Here is a 25344-nt window from a genome sequence, read left to right as displayed (position 1 = left end):
GGAGATGAAGGGTCTCACGAACTTTCATGCCCAGGTTGGCTTTAAATCTCAATCCTCAGATCACAGCCTTCTGAATAGTTAGGATTATAGGCGTGAGCTACCAGAGGCCTGGCCTGTTTGAGTACTAAAATGATAAATTACTTTATTCTAACTTTCAAGTCATCAATAAATAAGAATGATTAAAAAAGGAATATCATCTTTAAGAACGAATAAATTTTATTCACTGAACATCACAGTAATGCCAACAAAAGCAAACAAAATCCAAGGCCCGAGTAATAAATTTGAATAAAGAAAAAGTAAATTGCTGTCATAACCATTGAATTTCTTCATGTTGAAATTAAACACATCTAGAAATATTTTATTTCTCTTTAATCAAGTATGTAAATTTACCCTTATAGTTCTTGGAATTACTTCTTGTAAGTTTTGTGTGTGTGTTGTGGGACTTGTGTGTCAGGACCTGGGTGCTATACTTGAGTGTTTTTGCTCAGGGCTAGTGCTCTAGCACAGCACCATGTCCAGAGTGTCTCATTGACTTTCCTGTCTGGGGCCAGAGTGTCTCACTGACTTTCCTTTCTGAGTTGGCTTCAAAGCTTCATACTCCGATCTTGGCCTCCTGAGTAACTAGCATTATGGGTGTGATCTACTGGGGCCCAATCCTATCAGGTTTTGATTAAAAAAAAAAAAAAAAGCGCTGCTGTTCATCAGCTGTTCCATGTGATTTTTTTCTCTCAGTAACTTTATCAATCATAGGACTAAAGTGACTAATTATATTCTTCTCTATAGTATCACCCCAAAGACATTCCATGGTTTGTTGAGCAAGGAAAGTTCTTGATAATTTATATGAGTATGTTAGCACAATCTAGCTAACACAGAATATCAGCACTGGAATTAACTGCATTTTCAAGATTTATCTATAACATCTTTGATCTGATACCTAGTACTTTGAATGTTATAAAAAATGATCTTAAAAGCGTTTAGATTTTATACCAGTGCTTAATAAAATATTCTTGACTTATCTGCACATTACTATGTTGCATATGTTGAAGTGTCAGTCAAAAAGATAATTTAAATGATCAAATCAAATTTCATTGAAATTTGTTATAAAGTATTGCTTCCAGCCCACAGATTCTCATTTTCATTTTTGAAGGTTTGGGGAGCTATTAACAGCTTGTACTTGAAACAGATTAATTTGCTTGAAATGAGAATTAAGAGACTTTCCTAGATTTTTAAATATTGGAAATGCATCATCTACCATGTTATCAGTTTTCCTGAACAAAGTAAAAGCCAGTTCTATGTTTATTTTTTAAGAGTGCATAAACTTTAAAGTTTGGAAATGATGGAAAATAGCTACATAATAGACACTAAATGACTCTATCACTGTTTATAATACTTAAACAACATCTGATTAGTAATCTGAAAACAAGTCAGTAATCCTGACTTTAGAAATTTAGGAATTTAGAAAAGGTCATGTAGCATTGTCTCTAAAAACTAAAATTCTAAGAAGTTGTGACTTGGTTGGAAAAAATAAACCTGCTGTTAAGCCAACAGGCTCTAATAAGTCAGTGAGACAGATATTAAAAGGTAAAGTAATTTTAAAAATCACTAAGGATTAGTATCCTTCTACAGAAATATGTCATTAAAACTTTCAGAAAAGTGCTGGGCATGGTGGCTCACGCCTGTAATCCTAGCTACTCAGGAAGCTGAGATCTGAGGATTATGGTTCAAAGCCAGCCCAGGCACCAAAGACCATGAGACTCTCATCTCCAATTAATCACTAGAAAAATGGGGATTGGGGCTGTGGCTCCAGGGATAGGGTGGTAGCCTTGACTTGAAGCCCCATGACCCACAAAACAACAACAAAAAGAAAAGTTTCCTAAGAATGTTAAACAAGGAGTTTTCCTGTCTTGAATAACCAAAACTTATTAACTAGAACTCTGTAACATGATATTCCACTGAGAATTTCAGTTCTGAACAAATCATAATTAAAAATTTTCAGTTTTTAAAATAGATGGTAAGGTTTTACTCATATACCTAATTTTCACAAATGATGTGTTATTCGTAAATAACCTATTTCCTCTAACCCTGAAACTTGAGAATGTCATGTGCATGAATAAGATCGGTGATTTTATTATATTTACAATAGGTATATATTAATATGACCTGACTTTTGTTATTTTTCACAATTTAATACTTCCATTTATAATTTTTATTCTTATTCTCAAGGAAGTAAAAACTGTTCATTGCTTATGCACTAGAAATAAAAAGCCTTAAAACATTTTAATGGAACAATTGGTCTAAAAGGGATTGAATGTGCATAAAATAATTAAAATTTTAAAAATCTTAGCACTAGTGAGGCTGAGACAGGAAAACTGAAGACCCCATCTTAAAACAAGCAAGAAGTAATTTAGTAATCAAGCAAACAAAGAGAATTCACAGCACTAGTTTAGAAGGCAGACTGACCTCATGTCAGGCTGAAGTAGAAAGACTTCAAAAAGAAATGTATGCTCATAAAACCTAGATACATAAAGATGATGCTAGATGGAAGGACCTCCAGGATGTAGACACTATATAATGGGTGATTGTTGTCCTTAATGTACTATGTTATCTCTTTTGCTATCCCTTGGTTATCTCATATTGTTACAGTATTTTACCTTGTTATCTGAGAAACATGAGAAAGGGTATCAATGTTTGTGAAGTAATGGACCTTCTACCTGGTGAATATAATGTAACCCTTCTATTAATTATAATAAAAAAAAGAAAAAAAGAGAAAAATCACAGTTAAAAAAGAAATGTATGCTCATTACTTTTTGTAGCTGCAACCCCTCTGCACATCACCTTTACAATAAAATTAAAAGAAAAAAAGATTGGGACTAAGTGTGGTCAGTGCATACAATGTTTTCTTGGCATATACCTAGGTCTGGCATTGCCAAGGACTTGGAAGAAAATTAATAATAAATATTTAAGCTGAATATGGTGGTTCATGCCTATAATCCTAGCACTTGGGACTGAGGCAGGAGGTAAGAGAGTTCAAAGCCGCCTGGACTATTGAGTTAGATCTTCCCTTAAAATAAACAGTAAAAGAATAAAAGAGCTAGAAGTGTGGCTCAAATGACAAAGCACTTGCATAGCAAATTTAAGCCTATGATAGAGGCTTCAAGCCCCAGAATTGTAAAACACATACATCTACACACATGCACACATGCATGCACCCCTACCTCTTTCCAAACACAAGTAAGAACATATATTTGAAAGTAAGTCCTTTAATTTAGGAAAGATATTAATTAAATATTAGCCATAAAATAGCAGAGTTTTAAGGTTAGAATTCTAAAAAGTCATTGTGTTAGAAAATCAGGCAAACAAAAAAATAGCTATTGTGCCATTTAAATAACATATAGCTGGCTGAGAGTTTGGCCTAGTGGTAGAGTGCTTGACTAGTATCCACAAAGTCCTGAGTTTGATACAGAAACTGCAGATATACAAGTGGTACTGTGGCTCAAGTGGTAAGCTCTTCAGCTGAAGAGCTAAGGGACAGTGTCCAGGCCCAGAGTTCAAGCCTCACTACTGACAAAAGCAAACCAAAAAATGAAAACCAAACCAACCAAACAAAAAAAACTGTACAGCTGATAATGTTTCTTCCCCTCAGGTAATGTATAAAAATATCCTATCAGAAAGTGATAATTCATATTAAAACGAAGGTACTTTTTAAAAAAACTCTATATATGGGCTTTTTCTGCTCATAATCAAGGCATTTCCTGAATTATTTGAATATTCGGTTTTAGGGGTGTTCATTTGTAGGGGGCAATACTGGGTATTGAACTCAGGGACTCCTATTTGCCTTGAGTCTTATTCTCGGTCCTTATTGAATTATTTAAATTAAACAATTCAAGTTAATATTTATATCAAGAGTTTTATCCTACAAATAAAAGACAAAATGCTCTAACTTATTAGACCATAAATGCTTTATTAGATGAAATTACAATTGGTATTACAATTTAAAATACTAAAGGCAACTCAAGATTTTTCCAGTATTGCTTTGTACTTAGATGTCAAATATAAAGAAATGCTGTATAATATCCACAGCCCTAAATTCACTTTAAAATTTAGTAGTATGACAAATTCCAACAAAAGTAAAAATTCTGTTTATTCTTACAAAATTGTTTATCGCTATATACTTTAGAAATGTAAAAACAGCAGCACCACAGGAATGCAAGTTAAATAGAACCAAAGAAAAACAGCAGACCCTGACTACTAGGCCAGAGAGAAGAGAACTTTCCATACAAAGGGTAGGGATTCCTGAAATCAGATTATTATTATTAAAAAAGGGGAACTGAATTTCACAACAAGGGACATCTCATTTAACATAAAAGTAAATTTTAGGCCAGAAAGTGGCCTCTATTCTGAATTTGCCTTTTGGTCATTAGCATCACTGCCAAGCCAGTGTCTTTGGGGCAGCAGTTACTTGCCAATGGAAAACACAAGGAAAACATGGATGATCTAAATTTGCCACAACTGATAAACTGTGTAAGAGAATATGGTACTTCCATCTATTTTTCTATACAGATGGAAGGTAATAGTCTACAGTAAAGAAAATAACAATGTAAAAACCATCTGCTTTACAGGTTTTTGTTGAATTCAGAACACAGCATCATAGGAAGACTTACTTAGTAACATTAGAATGAAGTATCATGGAGAAGACATTGAGTACTCTTTTTATTGTCTAAAAAAAGTGAGTATCAGTGTTTTATAACTGATATTTTCTAGTCTTAAAGTCTGATGGTGTTTACCAAGAGATTATTCCACTATAAGTAAATTAGTTTCCAAGAGGACCAAACCTTCCAGTCACATCTGTATAATATGAATTTCATTTTACATATTTTTAAGGAAAATATTATATGAATCTACATGCAACTAAATAATAAGGTTGGTATTCAAGCCATAGGTTCTGGGCAAGGAACAGATACTTCTTCAAAATGTTAAGTCTCAATATTACAAAAAAAAAAAAAAAGAAGAAGTCCCACAGACAGAGGTATATGTAAGGGACCGCTAACCTGGTTCAGAATCGCTGCTGTCCGATGAGCTTGAATCACTACTGCTGCTGCTTCCGGACTGAGAGGAGCTGCTGCTGCTGCTGCTGCTGCTACTGCTACTGCTACTGCTGCTGCTGCTGTCACTCAGGCGGGACCCACTTCCAATTGCTTTCAATGCTGGTGTTTTCTCAGCTACAAAACAGGGAGAGTCAGTAAAGTGCCAACAGCATTCAACCATCAGAGGAGGAACATTTAAAAATTGCCACTTACGTTTTATTTGGCGTTTTCTAGAATTTAGTTGATTGTTGACATCCTGTAAACGTTTTTCCAGCTCTTGCTTTTTCTGTGCATGAAGTTCTTCTTTAGACTGAGTTATTTTCTTAGCTAGATGATTTAGGAGTTAAAAAAAAGTGAGCATAACCCAAAATTTAAATACCATACTAGCATTTTATGAATATGTAGAAACACATACCATGAGGTTTTAGTGGTCTTTTCCTTAGACATGCCACAACATATTTTTGTAATTCTCTTAGTGTTGATGCTTTCAGTGTTTCAAAGTCTATTTCTATCTCATCAGGATTGGAATTTCTCAGTGAGGGTTCTCTTGATTGTATGATATGAACTACTCGGCCAAGTTTATCTCCAGGGAGTTTGTTTATATCCAAACTCAATTGCCTTTTCTCATCATAGTTCATAGGCTTAGCGTTATCTTCATTTTCAGATTTCATTAGAACTTGCTGTTTCCTTTTCTTCGGCTGACTATAACAAAAAGTACACTTGAGTGAAATTATTTCATTTATTTATTTAGGTGATAGAAGAGTAAACCTAGGGCCTTATGGATGCTAAGTGATCTACCCACAGACCAACATGCCCAGTCAAAATTTGTTCTCAGTAATTCATTTTTTTTTGTCAATTGGGGGGCTTGAACCTTGGGCTTCGGCAATGTCCCTGAGCTCTTCAGTTCACAGTTAGTGCTCTAACACATTGAGCCACAGTGCCACTTCTAGTGGTTAATTGGAGATAAGAGTCTCATGGACTTTTGAGCCTCACATTTCAGCTTCCTGAGTTAGCTAGGATTATAGGCATAAGCCACTGGTTCCCAGTCTCAATAATTTTTCTACTAAGCCATGGTAATAGGTACTTACGTGCTCTTGGGCTTTTCCTTTAGTTTCATTTGCTTACAATTTTTCCCTGGATTTTCATCTTTGTTATTAGCTCTCTCTCTTTTTTTCACTCTTTTTGACTTCTCATTCTTTTTCTTTAATTTACGGAAAGGCACTTGGGACAGAACCTGCAGCTGTTGATGAACAGCATTAAGCTGACAAAGTTTAAAAAAAATTATTAAACATTTATGGTTCTTAATACACTAAAATATTCATCTAAAAACAGTCCAACAGGGCCTGGTATACAGTCGAGTAGAAGAATATCTGCCTACCTTGTGTAAAACCTTGGGTTTGATTTATGTGTAAGGCACCACAAAGAAACTAATAAAATAAAAACAGCTTAAGAATAAACTTACAGATGGTCTAAAATGTTTACTTATTAATTTTTTAAGCTCAAGCTCAGAGAATATTAACATTTTATCACATCCATAGCAAATGGTAAATTCTCATCCATAAAAGATCTGAAATTTGTCAAAAATTTCAATAATGATCATTAGTAATTGTGATTACAAGTCTAAATAACAGAATTTATTTTTATAAAACCATTTTATGACTATCTGGATTATTTTAGTAAGAAAGATAATTAAAATGAAAAATATGCCAATAGGTATACAAATGTGCTAAGTGATTAAATATAACAGCTTTAAGTCTACAAGAAGGATTTTATATAATAAATAACTGGCTTCTAGAAAGAACATCTAAAATTATATCCATATAATCGGTCACCTGTTCCTGAAGCTTTACAAGACGCTGGACTCTTTCATCTTCAGAGTCCTCAGAAGAGTTATCTTCAGAGGATGCTTCACTACTGCTTCCTCTACCAAGAGATTTGGTAGCATTTGGTGGGTGGTGACATATGGGTGTGGTCTCAACAGGATCATCAGGAATCTTTGCAAAATGCATTTCAAAAACATCCTATAGTGGAAAATTAGGCAGTTAAAGGCATTCTGCATTTTAAATTTAATTAGGCAATAACATCTTTCACAAAACTGTACTTCAGATCAGCCTCCTGTGAGCTTATACCTGTAATTTACTCAGGAAGTGAGATCTAGTTGGAGTTTGGAGCTAGCCTGGGCAGGGAAGTCTGTGAGACATTCTTCCCAACGTTTTCAGTGTGATAGGACAACCTCATTGAATAATTTGCTATAAAATGAAAAGATAAACAAAAGCTAGAGGTGGAGCTCAAGTGATAGGGGCATCTGCCTAACAAACACGAGGGCCTGAATTCAATCCCAGAACCACATATTAAAAAGTTCCAGGATGAGGCTCAAAAGTGGTAGAGTGGCTGTGTAGAAAGTGCAAAGGCTTGAGTTCAAACTCCAGAGGAGTGGAGGGAGGGGAAGAAGATTAAAAGACAAATCCAGTACAATTTCCCATCAAAATTCTAATGACATTCTTCAGAGTACTAGAACAAAATGATCCTAAAATTCATAAGGAAACACAAAAGCCCAGAACCACCAAAGCAACGCTGAGTAAGAAGAGCAATACTGGAATGATTATAATATCTACTACAGTGCCACAGATGCAAAATGAGTATGGTACTGGCACAAAAACAGATACACTGACCAATGGAACAAATAGAGCATCTAGGAATAAGCCCACACAGCTGTAGCTTATTTTTTTTTTGACAGAAATGCCAAAAACATACATTAGATAAAACAGCTCTTCTGACGCTAGGGAAACTAGACATCCACATCTAAAGCACTGAAACTAGATCTCCATCTCTCATCTATATGAAAAAAAATCATCGAATAGCTTAATTGAAGACATGAATTTGGAAAGTACCAAGGAAAACAGGACAAGTACTTCACAATTTAAGTATAGGCAATGACTTTTAGGATAGCTTCCCAGTGGTTCAGACTGAGAGTATGGACTGGTAATGGAGATTGCACAAAAATAAAAAGCTTTGGTACAACAAAACAAATACCAGGATGAAGGAACTGTGTGCAGAATGGGAAACTTCCTCCCCTAGATATTCATTGCTGGAGTATTAAAGTTCAGTATAAAGAATTCAAAACATTAAACAGTAAATAACAAATAGTCCGATCTATAAATGGGCAAATGAACTGAACAGATGGTTTTCACAAGAAATACAAGTGGCCAATAAGTACATGAAAAAGCATGTTAACATCTTCCGCCATCAAAATAAATGAAATAACCAGGTGTTGGTGGCTCACACATATAAACTTACTCAGGAGGCTGATATCTAAGGATCACAGTTTAAAGCCAGCCTGAGCAGGAAAGTCTGTGAGACTCTTAACTCCAATTAACTACCAGAAAACCACAAATGGAGTTGTGGCTCTAAGTGGCTGACGCTAGCCTTGAGCACAAAGAGTTTCAGAGAGGGGCTTGGAATATTGCACAGTGGTAGTGTTTGCATAGTAAGCATAAAGCCCTGGATTTGATTCATTAGTACATAGTAGACAGAAACAGCCAGAAGTGGCACTGTGGCTCAAGTGGTAGAGTGCTAGCCTTGAGCAAAAGAAGCTCAGAGACAATGCCCAGGGCCCATGGTCCAACAACAGCAAAAACTGATGAAATATGAGTCAAAACTACAGAGATTCTACCATTCCACCTCACCCCAGTCAGACTTGATATAATCAAGAAAACAAATACTGGTGAGGAGAGGAGTAGGGATCACTGGGCCCTAACTCACTGCTGGAAGGGATGCAAATCAGTGACTCATCATGGAAATCCATCCAGCGGTTAGGGAATAAGAAAGAATAATAAAAGGGATAATTTGGACTGGGAATGTGACTTAGTAGTAGAGTGATTGCCTAGCATGTCTGAAGCCCTGGGTTCAATTCCTCAGTTCCACATAAGCAGAAAAGGCTGGAAGTAGTGCTGTGGCTCAAGTGGTAGAGCCCTGAACATAGAGAGGCTCCGGGTGAGAGCTAAGGCCCCGAGTTCAAGTCCCAGGACTAGCAAAAAAAAAAAGGGGCGGGGGATGGAATAAAGTACATTATTTACATGTACGGAAAGATCACAAAGAAATTCCTTACTACATACAATTTAGTATTTGCCAAAAAGACAAATCCCCACCATTTAAAAAGTTTAATTTATAAGTAGCTTTGCACTTAGGAGTATGTGCATTATTTATCTTTTGAATATAGTTCTGAATTTTATAACATAAGTTTAGAGGAAAAATTACCTTCAGAGTACAAGTAAAAACTCACCTGAAGCATTCTAGCCATTTCCACTACTTCATGATCTGGAGGGTTGTATTTGTAGCAATTCATGAACATTAATCTAACATCTGCAGCAAACTCATATGCATCCTTATATTCTTGATTGTCCATTTTCCCCTAAATTAAGGAAAAGTTATAGCTTTCACAAGAAAATTCAATTCAATCAAATCAATGGCAAGGGAAAATGGCTTCAGAAAACTAATGTCACACTCTTCATTTTCAGAATGCTGTAACAGTCTCCTAACTAGTTTGTACATTCCTGCTAGAAAAAAAGATACAAAAATCAAATGTGAAGACATTATTTTTGACATTGTTTTTCTTTTTGCCAGTCCTGGGGCCTGAACTCAAGAGCCTGCATGCTTTCCATGAGCATTTGTGTGTGTGTGTGGAGTGGGGGGGGGGGTTCATGGGGTTTGAACTTGGCCTGGGTGCTATCCCTGAGCTCTTCAGCTCAAGGCTTCTTACTGCCCTACCCCTGGGCCTGGGCATTGTCCCTGAGCTCTTCAGCTCAAGGCTACCACCCTACCCTTGAGCCAAGCCCAACTTCCCATTTTCTAGAGGTTAATTGGAGATAAGAGTCTTAGGTCTTTTTGTGCCCTGGCTGGCTTTGAACCTTGATCCTCAGATCTAAGCCTCCTGAGTAGCTAGGATTACAGGCGTGAGCCACTGCACCCAGCTTTGCCGAGCATTTTTGCTCAAAGCTATTGCTCTACCACTTGAGCTACAGCCCCACTTCTGGTTTTCTGGTGGTTAATTGGAGATAAGAATATCACAGATTTTCCTGCCTGGGCTGGCTCTGAACCTCAGTCTTCAGATCTCAGCCACCTGAGTAGCTAGGTTATAGGTGTGAGTCCCTATCACCTGCCACCCAGCTAGCCTCAACTTCTTTACCATGTGATTTGTCTTATTTAAGACCCACCTTTCTTGACAGTCTTATCCTCTCCCTCTTCCAAATTCTCCTCCCTATGACAATTATACAAGTTGTGTATAATTTCCTGTTCCTGTACTTGTGTCCTGTATGTTAAGAAGTTCTATTTATCCTTTAAGATTTGGCTAAGGTTTACCTATAGCTGATCATTTTTCATAGTGTCTGAGCTTGAGGTGGTGTGTAGGGAAAAATGGGATAGTATTGTTTTATAAAGATGATGGTTAAAAATCTATTTTCAGGGTGGGGAGTGTGGCCTAGTAGTAGAGTACTTGTCTAGCATGCAAAAAGTCTCGGGTTCTCCTTAGTATTACATACACAGAAAAAGCTGGAAGTAGTGCTGTAGCTCAAGTGATAGAATGCTAGCCTTGAGAAAGCTCAAGGACAGTGCCACAGTCCTGAGTTCAAGCCCCCCCAAAAAATCCATTTTCAGAACTTCTGACATTAGCATTCAGACTGAAAGTAGTAATGTCCATTCAAGATGAATAAAATTAAATGTCAGAAGGAATGAGAAATAGACTGATAGCAGTTACCTTGTCAGCCACAGATGCCAGAATCTGTCTTACCAGTTTGGAGTGGTAAGTATCATTTTAGAATTCTATATTCAGTAAACACAATCATTCAAAAATAAGGACTAAATTATAGTTTTAGATATAAGTGATTAAAAATTGAGTACCTTTGAACCCTCAAGGTTAGTTTATGTTCCAATGAAAAAAAAATCAAGAAGGTAAGATGAAAAATCAAGTAGTAACCACTTTGGAAAGCAATATGGCAGTTCCTTAAAAGACTAAAGATAGAGCTTCCCTATGAATCTGCAATTCCCTTCCTGAACATTTATCCAATGACCAACTGATCACAAGCTAGGCCACACTGAAACTACCACACCACCATATGATGCCCCTCAGTGGACAAATGGATTAAGAAAATGTAGTATATATGCACAAGGGAATTCTACTCATCCATCAGAAAAAACAATATTGTGCCATTCATAAATGGAAAGAATGGAAAAAATTATCTTAAGTGATATAAGCCAGAGCCAAAGGGACACAGCTGCAGTTTCCCTCACTGTGATAATTAGAATATGCTTATGAATCTACAAGTAAACACGCTGAATGTCTACACACACACACACACACACACACACACACACACATACACACACTTTAGTTCTTAACCTATAGAGGCTAAAGGAAGATATGCATCGGAATGGTTGAGAAATGTTCAATAGCTATGTACTGATGATCATATAAAATAATTTTCTATGAAATGAACTCTTAAATGGAAAGACATTTTTGAGTTGCCATTGTTGCTGTTCTTGTTTTTCTTTGTTTTAATTTGGGAGAGAAAGGGGGGGCACAGAAGAGGTGCAACAAGGATTTTTTTAAAAAAAACAGCAGTGATTTTTTTCTAGACATTGTATGGAAAATCAATGGCTATCTTGTGGATGGGGACAGAGGGTCGACCGAAGGGGAGACATGGTTCAAAGCGAATTACAATATTACTCATTCTGACTCATGTAATGTAACCCCTTTGTCTATCAACTCTACAATAGCAGTTTAAAAAGTAAATAAGCAAAATTTTAGTAAAAATATTGAGTAGTATGTTAATAAACTTTTTCAGTGCTGATAAAAATTAAAGTAAGTGGTGCTTGAGAGAAAAACAAAGCCAGGTATTATGTTAGCCTGGAGTACATATACCAAGACTTTGTCTCAAAAAATTTTTAAAGGTGAATAATCAAACATCTAGAAAAATGATAAAGGCAGGTATACAGTGAAAAGTCATTTAGGAGGACTGAAATAGTGAATGATTTTGAAGATGCTACAGTTCTGTTAAGTAGTTATCTTTAAAATAAATATATTGAACATAAATTCTTCCTATGCTATAAAACTTCCAATAAGCAATAAAGAATTCTTATCACTGTAGCATAAAATACTCCCTCAATAAAAGGTAAAAAGAGAGTTGGAAATGTACTAATGTCTTAGTAAAAGAAGAAAAAAAATCAAGAATTATGCAATCATTAAAAACATTCTTGCTTGGTGCCAGTGGCTCACACCTGTAATCCTAGCTACTAGAGAGGCTGAGATCTGAGGATTATAGTTTGAACCCTTTGAGATTCTTAACTCCAATTAACTGCCAAAAACCTGAAAGTGGCATTGCAGCTCAAAGTGGTAGACTGCCCACCTTGAGCAAAAAAGCTAAGGAACAGCACTCTAGGACCTGAGTTCAACCTTCAGACCTGGTGCATGTGTGCACACATGCACCCACGCATGCACACACACGCACATATGCATGCACACACATTCTTGAAGAACAAGTAGTAAGAAAATGTTCACAACATAGTAAACACTCTGACACAACGGCTGTGGGGAAAGGTTGACGGGTAGGTGTACTGAAAATAAAAGGTGCACTTTTAAAATATCACAAGGATTGACTTCAGGTGACCTATTTCTTCAAAAATGTTCTGTATTTTCCAATTTCTTTGCAATGAGGAATGGCTTTTATAATAAAAAGTTCCTCCTTCTAGGCAACATCTACCTTGATCGTGCCCAGGTCCATGGGGTTTTTGATGATTTCGTAGTAGTTCTGGAGACCCAGAGCATTGGCGTCAATGGGGTTGTAGAAGGGCCATGCATAAGACACATGTTTCTTTGCCAGCATTTCTTTAAGAATCTCACTACAGTGCTTCAGTTGTTCCGTTACTTTAACACTCTTGACAACTTTATGTTGTTGCTGAGACTCCAGCAAAACATTCTTCACTGCATTTTCTTTTACTGGTGGTGTTCTCACTGATTTGTTTTCTGTAAGTGTCGGAAATGATTCACTATTTGCTTTAACTATGGAAGTTGTAGGAGTTGTTGTATCTGCTTTTCTCTTCACACCCCTTGTAACCTAAAATAACACAATCAACAACAAAAAATGATATTCTTAAGGAGAAAGGCATCCCTTTAGAAAGTGGAGAGAAATACTGATACCACATTGTTGTATAATTTACACATACTATTATAATCAATGCATTAAATATTAATAAAAGATCATTTCTCTTTACAAGCAAAATAAAGTCTTACTAACTTTTTTTCACAGCCCACAGAATTAAATACAAATAAGAAGATTAGAGTCGGGCCAGGAGTTTGGCCTAGTGGTTGAGTGCTTGCCTAACATGCACAAAGATCCGGGTTCGATTTCTCGGTTCTACATACATAGAAAAAAGCCAGAAGTGGTGCTGAGGCTCAAGTGGTAGAGCTCTAGACTTGAGAAAGTCCAAGGACAGTGCTCAGGCCCTGAGCTCAAGCCCAGGACTGGCAAAAAGAAAAAAAAAGAAGATTAGAGTCATGATTACACTATATATTTATGAGTATTTAAAATCAAGGTAAGGTATACAATTTTAGAGGAAAAAGTACACCAGGTACAGTAGCACACGTTTGTAAACCAAGCATTTGTGAAGCTGAGACAGGACGATCAAATTTGAAGGGCCTCAGCTACTTAGTGAAACCCTGTGAGAGAGGAAGATTGTCAATTTGAGGAATCTCTGCTACTCAGGGAGAACCTTATTAAATAGAAGAAAAAGAAAAAAAAACACCCTGTGTAGGTAGGTGTGCCTTATAATCAAGCCACTAAAATAGCTGTATCTTATCATCAAGCTTTGAAAATAATTCAAATTATACCTAAAACCTTCAACTTGATAGTCTAATCTCTCTCCACAAAATATATAGACTAGCAGAAATAGTTTTGGATGAAGACCAATTTTCATCTATCTAACTATAACCACCACAACATCCAAAGTTACACTGAAGTATTTCAAAAAACAATCATATAACTATAATGGGGGTTGGTGCATGGCACAAGTAGAACAGACCTTGCCTCCAAGCTCCAGACCAAGTTCAATCTCCAGTAACCAAAAATTATTGACAACAAGAACTCCACAATGAGCTTACCTGGAGCACAGTCTGAGAACCAGATGTGGGCAGAGCTCCGTGTGACATATTAAAGGGAGAGATAGATGCCTCAGGAAGTCCAGAGGGGATCTCTTGCTCCCTAAATACTTTTTCTGTTGGTTTGGGGGATGGTTTTTCTTTGCCAGATGAAATGGATGCGTTCTGTTGAATGTCTAACAAAATATGAACCATAAACAAATATTTGAGTATGCAACATCATTTTCTCTAATTCATTAGTCCAGCTTTTAGCAAAATAAGCATAATACAATCTCATGCTCTGAAATTCCTCCAGGAGCTGATGACAATTTGGCTACATATTCAAAGACATTATTATTCCCAGTGCCTGAAATCCCAAATATTGAAATCCTGAAAGAACAAAAATTACTTGCATATTAAATTCCCAAAAGGTGGCTGGAAGGGTGGCTCCAGACCTGAGAGATAATCCCCAAGATCTGACTTTTTTATTTTTTATTGTTAGGGATAATGTATAGAGGGGTTACAGTTACATTCATTAGATAGTAGGTGCATTACTTTTCACACATTGATGCCCCTTCTAATGTTTTTGTCCCCATTTCCTTCCCCCCACACCTGACTGACTTTTATAATCATTAACTATATTGGAAGTAATACATCTTACTTTTTTTAATAGCTCACTTTGTTTCCTTTAGGGTTTGGCTCTTAAACTTCCAGCCTTCAGAGCCATGACCTAAATAAACCTCTTTCTTCAGAAATCATCCAATAGAAATGGATCATGACACTAAGATTCCCTCTGCTGATTAGCTGGACACACCTAATCTTCATTGTGTTCTGTTGCCTGGCTAAGCTACCTTGCCTTTACTTGTTGGGCTACCATCCCTCTATCTTAATGTATTCAACAGTATATTCTCATTTTTCTGTTTTAAAATTACCTTTAAGTAGTTATACAAAGTGGTTTCAATTTGACATGTCATCTATTTGACTCATAACTCTTAGTAAGTGGTAAGGAGATTGAGGAGTGTCATTCCTATCTTAAATCCTTTCCAGGCCTGAGGACCAATGGAATAGAACTGAAGACCCAGAAATCAACCCACAGACCTATGCCACCTAATGTTTGATAAGGGAGCCAAAAAATAGCATGGAAGAAAGACAGACTCTTCAACAAGTGGTGCTGGCAGAATTGGTGGGTGGGGGGAGGTAAATGAGTACAAAAACATGAGAAGGGTTATCAATGTGTGAAAAGTAATGCACCTACTATCTGATGAATGTAACTGTAACCCCTCTATACATTATCCCAACAGTAAAAAAAATACTGAGTTCCTGAGGTGGGTTAGCAAGAATTAGATATCCAGATAAAAGCTATATGTTGTATATCAAATATAATAATAACAAAGATAAAGCAGCATAAGAAAACTAGAGAGCAGAGAGATTGTTCTATATAAGATGGTTGAGAATGTGATACAATCATGAAAGCGGAAAGGAAATGTTGGCGAGAATGATGACTATCTCTTCTTTTAGGCAGCACAAATAGTTGGCTGTACTTACCAACTCTGAATATGCCAGGGCCCCCTGGTAAGAAAGAGGGGAAAAAAGAGGAGACAGTGACAGAGCACGGGGAAGCCGCTCACACAGATCTTTGGGAGGCATTGTGAGATTTGGACTGTTTACATATATTAGAAGCCATTGGAGGGCACTGAAAAGAGTTGTCATGATTTGTTTTCAGTTGGTTTTGTTCTGAGATAGAATCTTACTAGCTTTGAACTCATGTTAGCCTACACCTCAACACTTTCCTGCATCACTCTCAGTACGGCTGGAATCACAGGTGTCAGCCACCGATGAGTTTTGATGCATCATTTAAATTATTATTTCCAACATTAGATAGCAGAGCACTCTGAAGTATGGCCTGCCTGTTTCTTTGTATATCCTCGTATTTGTAAAAATGAGTTTCTGGTCAACATGTGTGATCAATATCACCCCTTTCATCATTCTCCACAGGGTGCTATTGTAATGAACAGGATAGCCAGGGTGGGAAATGATTTCCTTCCTACAGTGGTTCCTTGGAGTTTTTCTACTTAAAAAAGCAAAAACAAACTTCCATGAAATGATTACAGACTTAACTAAGATGAATGATCTTAGTTAAGGTCTGAATGATCTAAATGATGATCTAAAGATGAATTAACATTTGATCTATGAACATTCTTGGTCCAGCACTAAGAGTAATTCCATTTTAATATTTAAAATTCATTTTGTAATTCAATGTTTAAACAATATGATGTTCCCCTCTAGTCTGGTGGCATAGGAATGTACCCCAGCCACTCTGGGGAGGTCAAAAGGTCTAGTCTAGTGTGAACCTGTCTCAAGATTTTAAGAAGGCTGGGGATGGAGTTCATGAGGACCTGAGTTCAACCAAAAAAGAGTTTTCAGTTTAAAAAAGAAACATGTCATTTTTAACATTGAGATCTTTTGCCAATTCAACAGTGTGTACCAACAGAAAAGGAAAGGAGTAGGGAGACAGATAGACAGACAGACAGACTGACTGACTTATTCTTTATTTTTTGGGCTTACCTTTCTTTATTCTTTCCTTACCACCCACAACTTGCTCATCTTGTGGCATCTGGGATAATTTCTGCATGAACAACTTCTCTAGAGCTTGTGCCATTAGAACAATGTCATCTCCAGGCTAGAAAATGTATTAAATATCCGTAAGAATGCACAGTATGGTCACTGAAATAGATCTCAGTAATTCAGAGTACTTTACAGAAGATGGTGTTATAGCACACCTAAGTATTTATCTCTGCTAAATTGAGAAGTTAGTGAAACAGTGCTATCTTCTTTTCTAACATCCTATCTCCTTCAACAACTAAAAAGGACTAGAATGATTTTCTCAGCACTACAATGATAGAATGAAACTAATTCTAGTAACACAAAGTTATTAGAAATTAGTATTTCTACCCTTCAAATAGGTTAATGCAACAGTTGTCTCTCACCTATGTACTTCATAGTTTGAGGGGATAAACTTTAAAATCTTTTAACTGCCTGTTTAGAAGTCTTCGTGCTTTACTTTACTGCTGAGGAAAAATATACTAAGTATATTACAAAGCTTGAACTCTGGGGCCTGAGCACTGTTTCTAACTCTTCAGCTCAAGACTATTGCCCTACCCCTGGGCCTGGGCGTTGCCCCTGAGCTCTTCAGCTCAAGGTTACCACCCTACCCCTTGAGTCAGGCCCCATAGTTTTCTAGGGATTAATTGGAGATAAGAGTCTCATGGTCTTTTGTGCCCAGGCTGGCTTTGAATCATGATCCTCAGATCAACCTCCTGAATAGCTAGGATTACTGGCATGACCCACTGCGCCTGGCAGTTTTTTCTTAAAAAAAAAAAATATATATATATATGTATGTATATATGCCAGTACAGTTATTTAGGCAGAGACAGCAAATAGAATACTAAAGTATGTTAAAATCATGAAATTATATTAAAAAACAGTAACTTAAAAAACAGATAAAATGTCCCAAATCATGGCTTAAAATACGAAATCAACATAGGTATTTATACATTTCTCTCCTACACATAACAGAAAAGCATGGACAGTGTAATAAAATGCTTACATACCTTGTTATATAAATAACAATTTGAGAACATTGTATTGAAGTCTTCTATACATTCTGAAGCCTTCATATAGTATTTATTCTCCAACCGCTTTTTAATTGTATTTAAATCCATTGGGTTTTTTACAATGGTGTAATAATCCTAATAATTTGAATAAAGTATGTTAAGAACACATTTGCTACAACTATTGTTACACAAATTTCATAAACTCTAGATACTGTAACTGATTGTTTTTAAAAGTTATAATCTGGAAGCCAGAATCTTTTTGCTGGTCCTGGATTCTCTGTCCGAGTCTCTCTGTGCTCAAGGCTAGCACTCTACCACCTGAGCCACAGCCCTACTTTCAGCTTCTCCTGAGTAGTTTATTGGAGATAAGAGTCTCATGGACTCTCCTGCTCAGGCTGACTTCAGATCAAGATCTTCAGATCTCAGCTTCCTGAGTAGCTAGGATTACAAGTTAAGTCTCTAGTACCCAGCCTGGAAGCCATAATCTTTAGTAATTAAAAGCAAAGCTGATTGTCACAGCATTATTCTTCAAAGAAAAAAATAGCCAATATAAAAATTAACTAAGAGGGCTGGGAGTTTGACCTAGTGGTAGAGTGCTTGCCTAGCATGCTGGAAGACGAAGTTCCACTCCTCAGTTCCTCATAGGAAAAAGCCAGAAGTGGTACTGTGACTCAACTGTTAAGAGTTCTAGCCTTGAGAAAGTTCGAGAACAGTGCTCAGGTTCTGAATTCAAGGCCTCGGACTGGCAAAAAGATTAACCAAGAAAAAAATTTAAAAGTAGAATTATTCTTGAGAAATACAAAGGGAAGGGTATGATGGGAAAAAATTCGTATTTATGGATTCTGACAGATCCAGAGTAAAATCACAGATCTATCACTTAGTTTCATCACAAATGTGATTCAGTTGTTCTTATTGCTTTGGGCTAAACTGTGAGGCCTAAAGTTGTACACAGTATGTGATAATAATAAGTCTTGTAAAAAGTGCTGAAAGCAACTTCCTGAAGAGAATGACATTCCTGCATCAGAACTCCAGAAGCACATGTTATTATAAGAAAATATGCACATTTATCAGACTTTGCTTGTGCTGAGTAATCAGGTGCTTATTAGATATATTATACACTATGAAATAGTTTTTCTTACAGGTATTTAGAAGTTTTTCTTTTTAATTGACTGAAAATAGTAACTAATTAGTTGATTAGTTATTAGTTCGGGTATAGCACTAGTCCTCACATTTGGCTAGGAGAATTTGCTCTGCCACTTGAGGCATGTTCCATTTGAATTTTCTTTTTTTAAGTTCCCCTTATTATTTGATGCACTTACAGGCAATTTTAGTTTCACAGCATCAACAGGCTGTTGAAAAGGCCAAGAAAAACTATGCTTCCATAATGCCTTTAGGACAACTTTCTGTAGGTACTGCAGCTGATTCGTCAATCGCCCATTTTTTTTAGAATTTATGTACTCTGGCGGAGGTGGGTTCACGATAGATGTTTGTCGGCTTGGCAGAGACATTCTGAACTTCAAGTCTTGATATTCTAATGTTGTCTACAAGTACATGTCCTGAAAAACAAAAAACTCAGTACCATATAAGGACCTCCAAAATGTTTTTCATTGGAAAAAATTTATTCATGAGAGATATTGGATTTTAAAACACATCTTAACAGAAAAAAGTGTCAAATGAAAATTTCAATTTTTAAACAAATACCTTTTTATACAAGTAGTATAAGTTGTTTCATTATATATGCCTTAGTCTTAGATGGTTTAAATTATTTCAACATTTCACAAAATTTTTCTGCTTTTCAAAAACACAAATTGAGGTCTTAGCAGGGAAAGTCTACAAATTCCTAATAAAAAGAAACAACAATATGTTAAAGATCTCACTAGCATATAGTTCTCCAACAACTTTTCAGCAAAAGGAGAAAAGTAAAGGACTTTTGTGACTAGTTTAAACAGTTTACAGCAAATTCTTGGTGTGTGTAGGCCGGTGGTTCCGAGAAGCTCACCTCTGGGGAGGCCCAGAAGGCAGTGCACAGATACAGTGCTCAGTGATGGGTGCTCCATTCACTTCTCATAGGCCAACCACCTTTCTCTCAAGACATACTGCCTTTTTACAAATCTCAGATTTTCATTTTAGCACTTAAATCAACGCCGTTGCATGCTCTTTGCAGTTTGAGAGGATTACTGTAACTTTTACTTGAATTTTTGGACACCACTTGCTTATTGGGAGGCAGGATTTTGACAAAACTTTAGGGGAGGCACACACCCAGCACATCATACAATGATTTAAACGCAAATGAGAAAATGTGGGACTGAGAAAATCCCCACACCAACTGAGCTGAGCAATAGATGCGCAGGGATTAAAGTGTTTTAAAATTTTTTTTTGATTTTTCTCACTCATCACATCATACTTGTGTATAATAAATTTGTGAATAAAGTGGACTTAAAGTGGACTTACTGAATTAAACTTAATTCATAAAATGGTGGGAAGTATAGCTCAGTTGTAGAGCATGTGCTGAGCATGTACAAGGTCCTAGGGTTTATGTTTCAACACCACATAACAGGAAGACATATATATCATTGGGAGAAATATAAGTTTGTATATCAATTGTGTGTATATATGATCATATACATGTATATATGCACATACACGCACATATATATGAATATACATAGCCACTACATACATGAACATGCATACATGTATATGCACACATGTGTCTATGTATGTGTACATGCATATATACGTATCTATCTATTCATACCTCAGAAAGATATTGGCATCCTCTCTTCATTGTCAGATTTTTCACAACAGCCAGTAATAGAACTAAGTAACCAATGACAGACGAATGGATAAGGAAAATGTAAATAAACACACACACACACACACACACACACACACACACACATTATTTTGCAACTACTCCCCGCCCCCAGGGGAGTAAATCTTGCCATGTTCAACAGGATGAACCTGGAGGACATATGCTAAGTGAAATAAATCAGATATAGATAAACAATACATTATACAACAAATCAAATCTACAACAATCAAACTCAGAAAAACGAAGTGTAGAATAATGGTTGCAAAGGTCTGGGAGGTGGCATAAAAGGGGAGATATGATCAGATGACACCAGCTCTGAATTATACGATAAGTAAGTTTAAGAATCTAATGAGATGGATATGTTGATTTGATAAGCTTTACATAATGCATACACATTAAAACCATCATATTAGACAGTTTGAATATATACAATATTTGTCATTTAAGTACTTTAAAATAAAACATGATGCAATATATTTTGTTTTCTGTTTCAGTTTCATTTTCAACCTTCAGTTATCAACACCGACCCTGAGGAGTATCGCCGCACATAGGCATGCTCTAGTCAGTAGTACCCACAAAGAATCTGCATGTGGATGTTTATAGTGGATTTATTCACAATATAGCACCTTGGAAACAATCAAGATGTCCTCTAGTAGGTGAGTTGATAAACTGCAGTACATATATGCCTGGAATATTTAGTCTTGAACACAAACTATCAAGCCACAAAAAGATGTGGTAACTTTAATACATATTAGTACCTGAAAGAAACTCATCTTAAAAAGCTCCCAACAATAGGATTCCATCTACATGATACTTGAGAAAAAGGTGAAACTATTGGCAGGAGTGGTGGCCACACCTGTAATCCCTACATCCAGGAGGCAGGGTAGGAGGATCTGGAGGTTCAGACCTGCTTGGCTCTACAGCAAGACCAAAAAGACTATACTTCGAAGACAGAAGAAAAATCAGAGTTGCCAGTTTGAAGAGGAGGGAAGATTAGGATGATAAGAGGATTTAAAATCCTTTATTGTATACAATGTTGCTATGGATAACCTTATAAATATCTCACTGCATAAACACAAATAGCTACTGAATATACATTCTTATTAATAACTTCTGGAGCTGGCTATTGTGGCCCATGCCTGTCCCAGAACTCCAGAGGCTGAATGTAGTAGGAGAATTATGAATTCCAAGTTAGCCTCAACCACAGAGAAGTTCAAGGCCAGTTTGGCCAATATGACTCTGCCTCAAAATATCAAAATTTAAATCAACTACCCTCCCATACACACAATTTACAGATTTTCAAGTTTTGCTAGATATTTCTCTAGTGGTTATTCTAACATATAACTACCAAAAATATTCACAAACTAAACTTACAAGGGAGACAGCCTGTGATGTTTTGTAGATATTTCAGTTATCCCTATATCCACAAAGCTAGGCATGGTGGTCAGTATCTGTACTCTTGGCTTTCCAGAAGCTGAGACAGGATGGCTTGAGCCAGGGGTTGGAAGCCAGTCTAGATGACATAATTAGACCATATCTCTTTTTAAAAATGTGCCGGTGTGGGCATGTGTAACATTCTGTCATAAGCCTGGAAGGCTTTATTTAAGATAATTGAGCTTCTTGAAGCTTTGAAGATTCTTAAAAATATTTTCAATCCATTTTAATAAATGATAAAGAATAAGTTACTCTGCTGAGTGGCATGTTAGCTAGAATTTAACAGTACATTTACACATAAAGGAAATCCAACATGTTCAAGGCTCAGAACAAAGGAGTTTGGATATCAGACCTGTAAGACTCGTAAAGGACAAGAGAATTGTGTCCCATGATGATCTCTTATCCTGACTCCAAATCCTACACCCTCAAATGAGCAGTTTCCAGCAAGCTTTAAGCTCTGCTTTCAATCTACAAAGCTGGAGAGAAGAGCCAGTCCCCATGAGAAAATAGTTTCTTCACAGATCAAACTTGAGGCTAGTCAGAGGAAAATGCTACAATATACATTTCTTTTCACAATGATGTACTATGATGATTCATCCCTTCCATTTGGCCTGACAGCCCTTATGTAGAATTCTTAATTTTTAGTATCTCAGATAATATCCACCTCCCAAACAACCCTGTGCTCGCTCGCTCTCCCTCTCTCCCCACCCCCCCTCTCTATATATATATGTATGTTTGCTTGTTTTTTTTTCCAGTCCTGGGGCTTGAACTCAGGGCCTGAGCACTGTCCTTGGGTTTTCTCAAGGCTATTGGTCTGCCACTGGGGCCACAGCACCCTTCCTGCTTTTTCTATGTATGTGGTACCGAGGAATCGAACCCAGACCTTCGAGCATGCCAAGCAAGCACTCTACCACCACTAGGCCAAACTCCCAGCCCTGGATCCTCAACATTTCTATATGAGTTTTCCTCTATACAAATTTTCAGAAGTCTTCTTTAAAGGTCTGCTGGGTATGGTGGCTGACACTTGTCACAGGTGTGAGGCTAAGACTGGAAGATAATCAGTTTGAGATCATCCTGCTCTATGTATCAATTTCCTGTTTTGTTTGAGGGCACCATAATTGGGAGTTTTCCTGATTCATTAACATCTCCTTGTACCCAGGACTTGACTTCCTGATTATTCCTATCTGATTCTTCCCTTAGACCTATCTCCTTATAACCTGACATCTCTTCTGTAGCTCATACCAGGGCACCAAAAAAACCCGAAAACACCAAACTATACCATCTTTACTGCTCACTTCCCACTTATCTTTTTCTCACCATGCCACTAAAACTCCCCATACACCAGGTTAACAATGAACATATTTATTTGGTAAGCTGATGGATTATTTCTTAATCTAATCTTACCTGACTTCCCAGTAACCTCTCTCCCTCGACTGTTATTGTGACTCTCTTAAAACTCTCCTCTGGTTTCCAGGATACCATTTTCCAAATTCCATTGTTCATTTATTGAATTTTTATAAAGCATCTATGTGATTCCAAACCTTATGCAAGGAATTGGAGATATGGTCTCCTTCCAGTGACTTTAAGTAGGCAATTACAATCTGATACACAGCTAGGGCATGATGGAGCATGCCTATAATTCCTGCACTCAGGAGGCTGAGGCAGGTGGATGGAAAGTTCTGGATCAACCTAGACTAGTGAGACCATGTTTCAGTTTCAAAGAACAAAATAAGCAGAACAAGCTGATATACATAATTACTGAATAATTAATGCTATGGTAGAAGGCAAGAACAGGGTTTTAAGGAGACATACAGGTAGTGTGGACTTCCAGAATAAGTCAGCCTCTTTATAATCTGATCTACTGAGCTAGCCAGTTAGTGTTGTCCAGAATTCTTTCTTTTCCTTTTGTCTCTTTTAATGCCATCTATGTAGTCTTTTCACATCAGTCTCAGCCACTGTGAGTTATCAAGTGCCTTCACACAAATGACTGCTAGACACACATTTATATATTCTGGATATTTAATGAAGTCTATTCTTCAGCCTCCAAAACATTTCTCATCACCCATTACTTCCCACCACAGCTGTTGCAATGGTTATGTTCTGATTTTTTGTTTAGCAACTTTATAACAAACTCCCCAACTCACTGAACTTCATGATATACAATCCCCTTCATAAATGGGTCCCTTTGCCCATCTCACCACTATACCAGCCCCTAAAAAGTTTTCAATTCTTCACTGACCCACACTTTTCTGTGGACACACATGGATGCCTTTGAAACTTCTCTCTGCCACAGTTTCCCTTATCACTTTTTAGCTCAACTTACATTTGTCCCCCAAGATCTAATTTAAGTTACCTATAGTATCTCCCAAGATCTAATTTAAGTTACCTACAGTATTACCCAAAGCACTCCATACACAGCTCCTCTTTTTAAATTTCTTAGCCTAGGCCTAGAGCCTGGAGATCAGGCCCACCTTTGTTCTACAGCATCCAGTAGAGTGGTTTAGTTTAATCCCTTCCAAGGGCTTAACAAAGTCAGTTGAGTAGACAGACTATAAACGAAGGACCAGGATTTCCCTATAGCCCCATATACAGAATGAATACAACAATGATGATAAAGTCAATGTGTGTGTGTGTGTGTGTGTGTGTGTGTGTGTGTATTTTATTGTTTCTTTCTCGCTCTTCTGGCTTTACTCAAACTATAGTCCAGGCAGCCATGAACCAATGAAGACCTGAGAAGGCCACGGATGTCTTTTCCAGAATGCAAGGAGGCCGTAGCACCCAGCCTCCAGGTCTAGAGCCTCTTACCCAGCCCCGAGCAGGAAAACCTCTTGTGTGGGAAGGGAGGTGGGGTGGGGGGAGAGGAAGGGGACCCAGGCTGGCAGGCAGATGGTGAGGCCCAGGCCCGCTAGGCCGGGCCGGTGAGGGGGTGGGGGCTCTAGGCCGGGCCACCCCGGCAGGCGGAGGGCCGCCTCTCCCCGGGGCCCGCACGGGGTGCGGCGGCCTCGCCAACTGCCCAGTGCCCGTGGGGGGGGAGGGGAGGAGAAAACCGTTGTTCCCGCCCAAGGCCACCCCTGGGCGCAGGCCAGGCCTGGACCACGTGCCGAGCGACTTTACCTCTTGGGTAAAGGACCTTATCCAATCGTCCCTCTTGAGGTGGCACCGGATGGAGTAGTGCAGGGCAGCCGTTCGTTTCCCGTCCACCGAAAGGCTGCCGCCAGCTCTCCACCTAATGGCGGCCGCGGGCTGGCTGCGACAGCCGCCTTTATAGGA

General features: G+C 37.6%; 1 protein-coding gene across 7 annotated transcripts in view; it reads right to left on the bottom strand.

The window, feature by feature from the left end:
* Positions 1–25344, bottom strand: part of Brdt (bromodomain testis associated) — a 45020-nt gene extending 19676 nt beyond the window's left edge. Inside the window, exons 1-13 of one of the 7 annotated variants that reach the window (XM_090334183.1) lie at positions 25189–25344; positions 20584–20645; positions 19527–19665; positions 19145–19381; positions 17823–17960; positions 16777–16891; positions 14236–14408; positions 12839–13192; positions 9367–9495; positions 6917–7105; positions 6173–6345; positions 5500–5786; positions 5049–5411 (exon numbers count right to left, since the gene is read on the bottom strand). In XM_090334183.1, coding sequence (XP_090190309.1) covers positions 5049–5411; positions 5500–5786; positions 6173–6345; positions 6917–7105; positions 9367–9495; positions 12839–13192; positions 14236–14408; positions 16777–16891; positions 17823–17960; positions 19145–19333 — 2110 coding nt within the window. In that variant the 5' untranslated portion in view covers positions 19334–19381; positions 19527–19665; positions 20584–20645; positions 25189–25344. Of the gene's footprint in view, positions 1–5048; positions 5412–5499; positions 5787–6172; positions 6346–6916; positions 7106–9366; positions 9496–12838; positions 13193–14235; positions 14409–16776; positions 16892–17822; positions 17961–19144; positions 19382–19526; positions 19666–20583; positions 20646–23478; positions 23502–25188 lie in introns of those variants that run through there. The other 6 variants (XM_090334188.1, XM_090334187.1, XM_090334185.1 and 3 more) reach the window with 6 other exon arrangements.

The sequence above is a fragment of the Megascapheus bottae genome, chromosome 6 (genome assembly GCF_031878675.1).
Source record: "Megascapheus bottae isolate mThoBot1 chromosome 6, mThoBot2.hap1, whole genome shotgun sequence".
NCBI lineage: Eukaryota > Metazoa > Chordata > Mammalia > Rodentia > Geomyidae > Megascapheus > Megascapheus bottae.
Note: the sequence above shows the minus strand (reverse complement) of the source record. Positions and strands in the feature narration are given on the sequence as shown.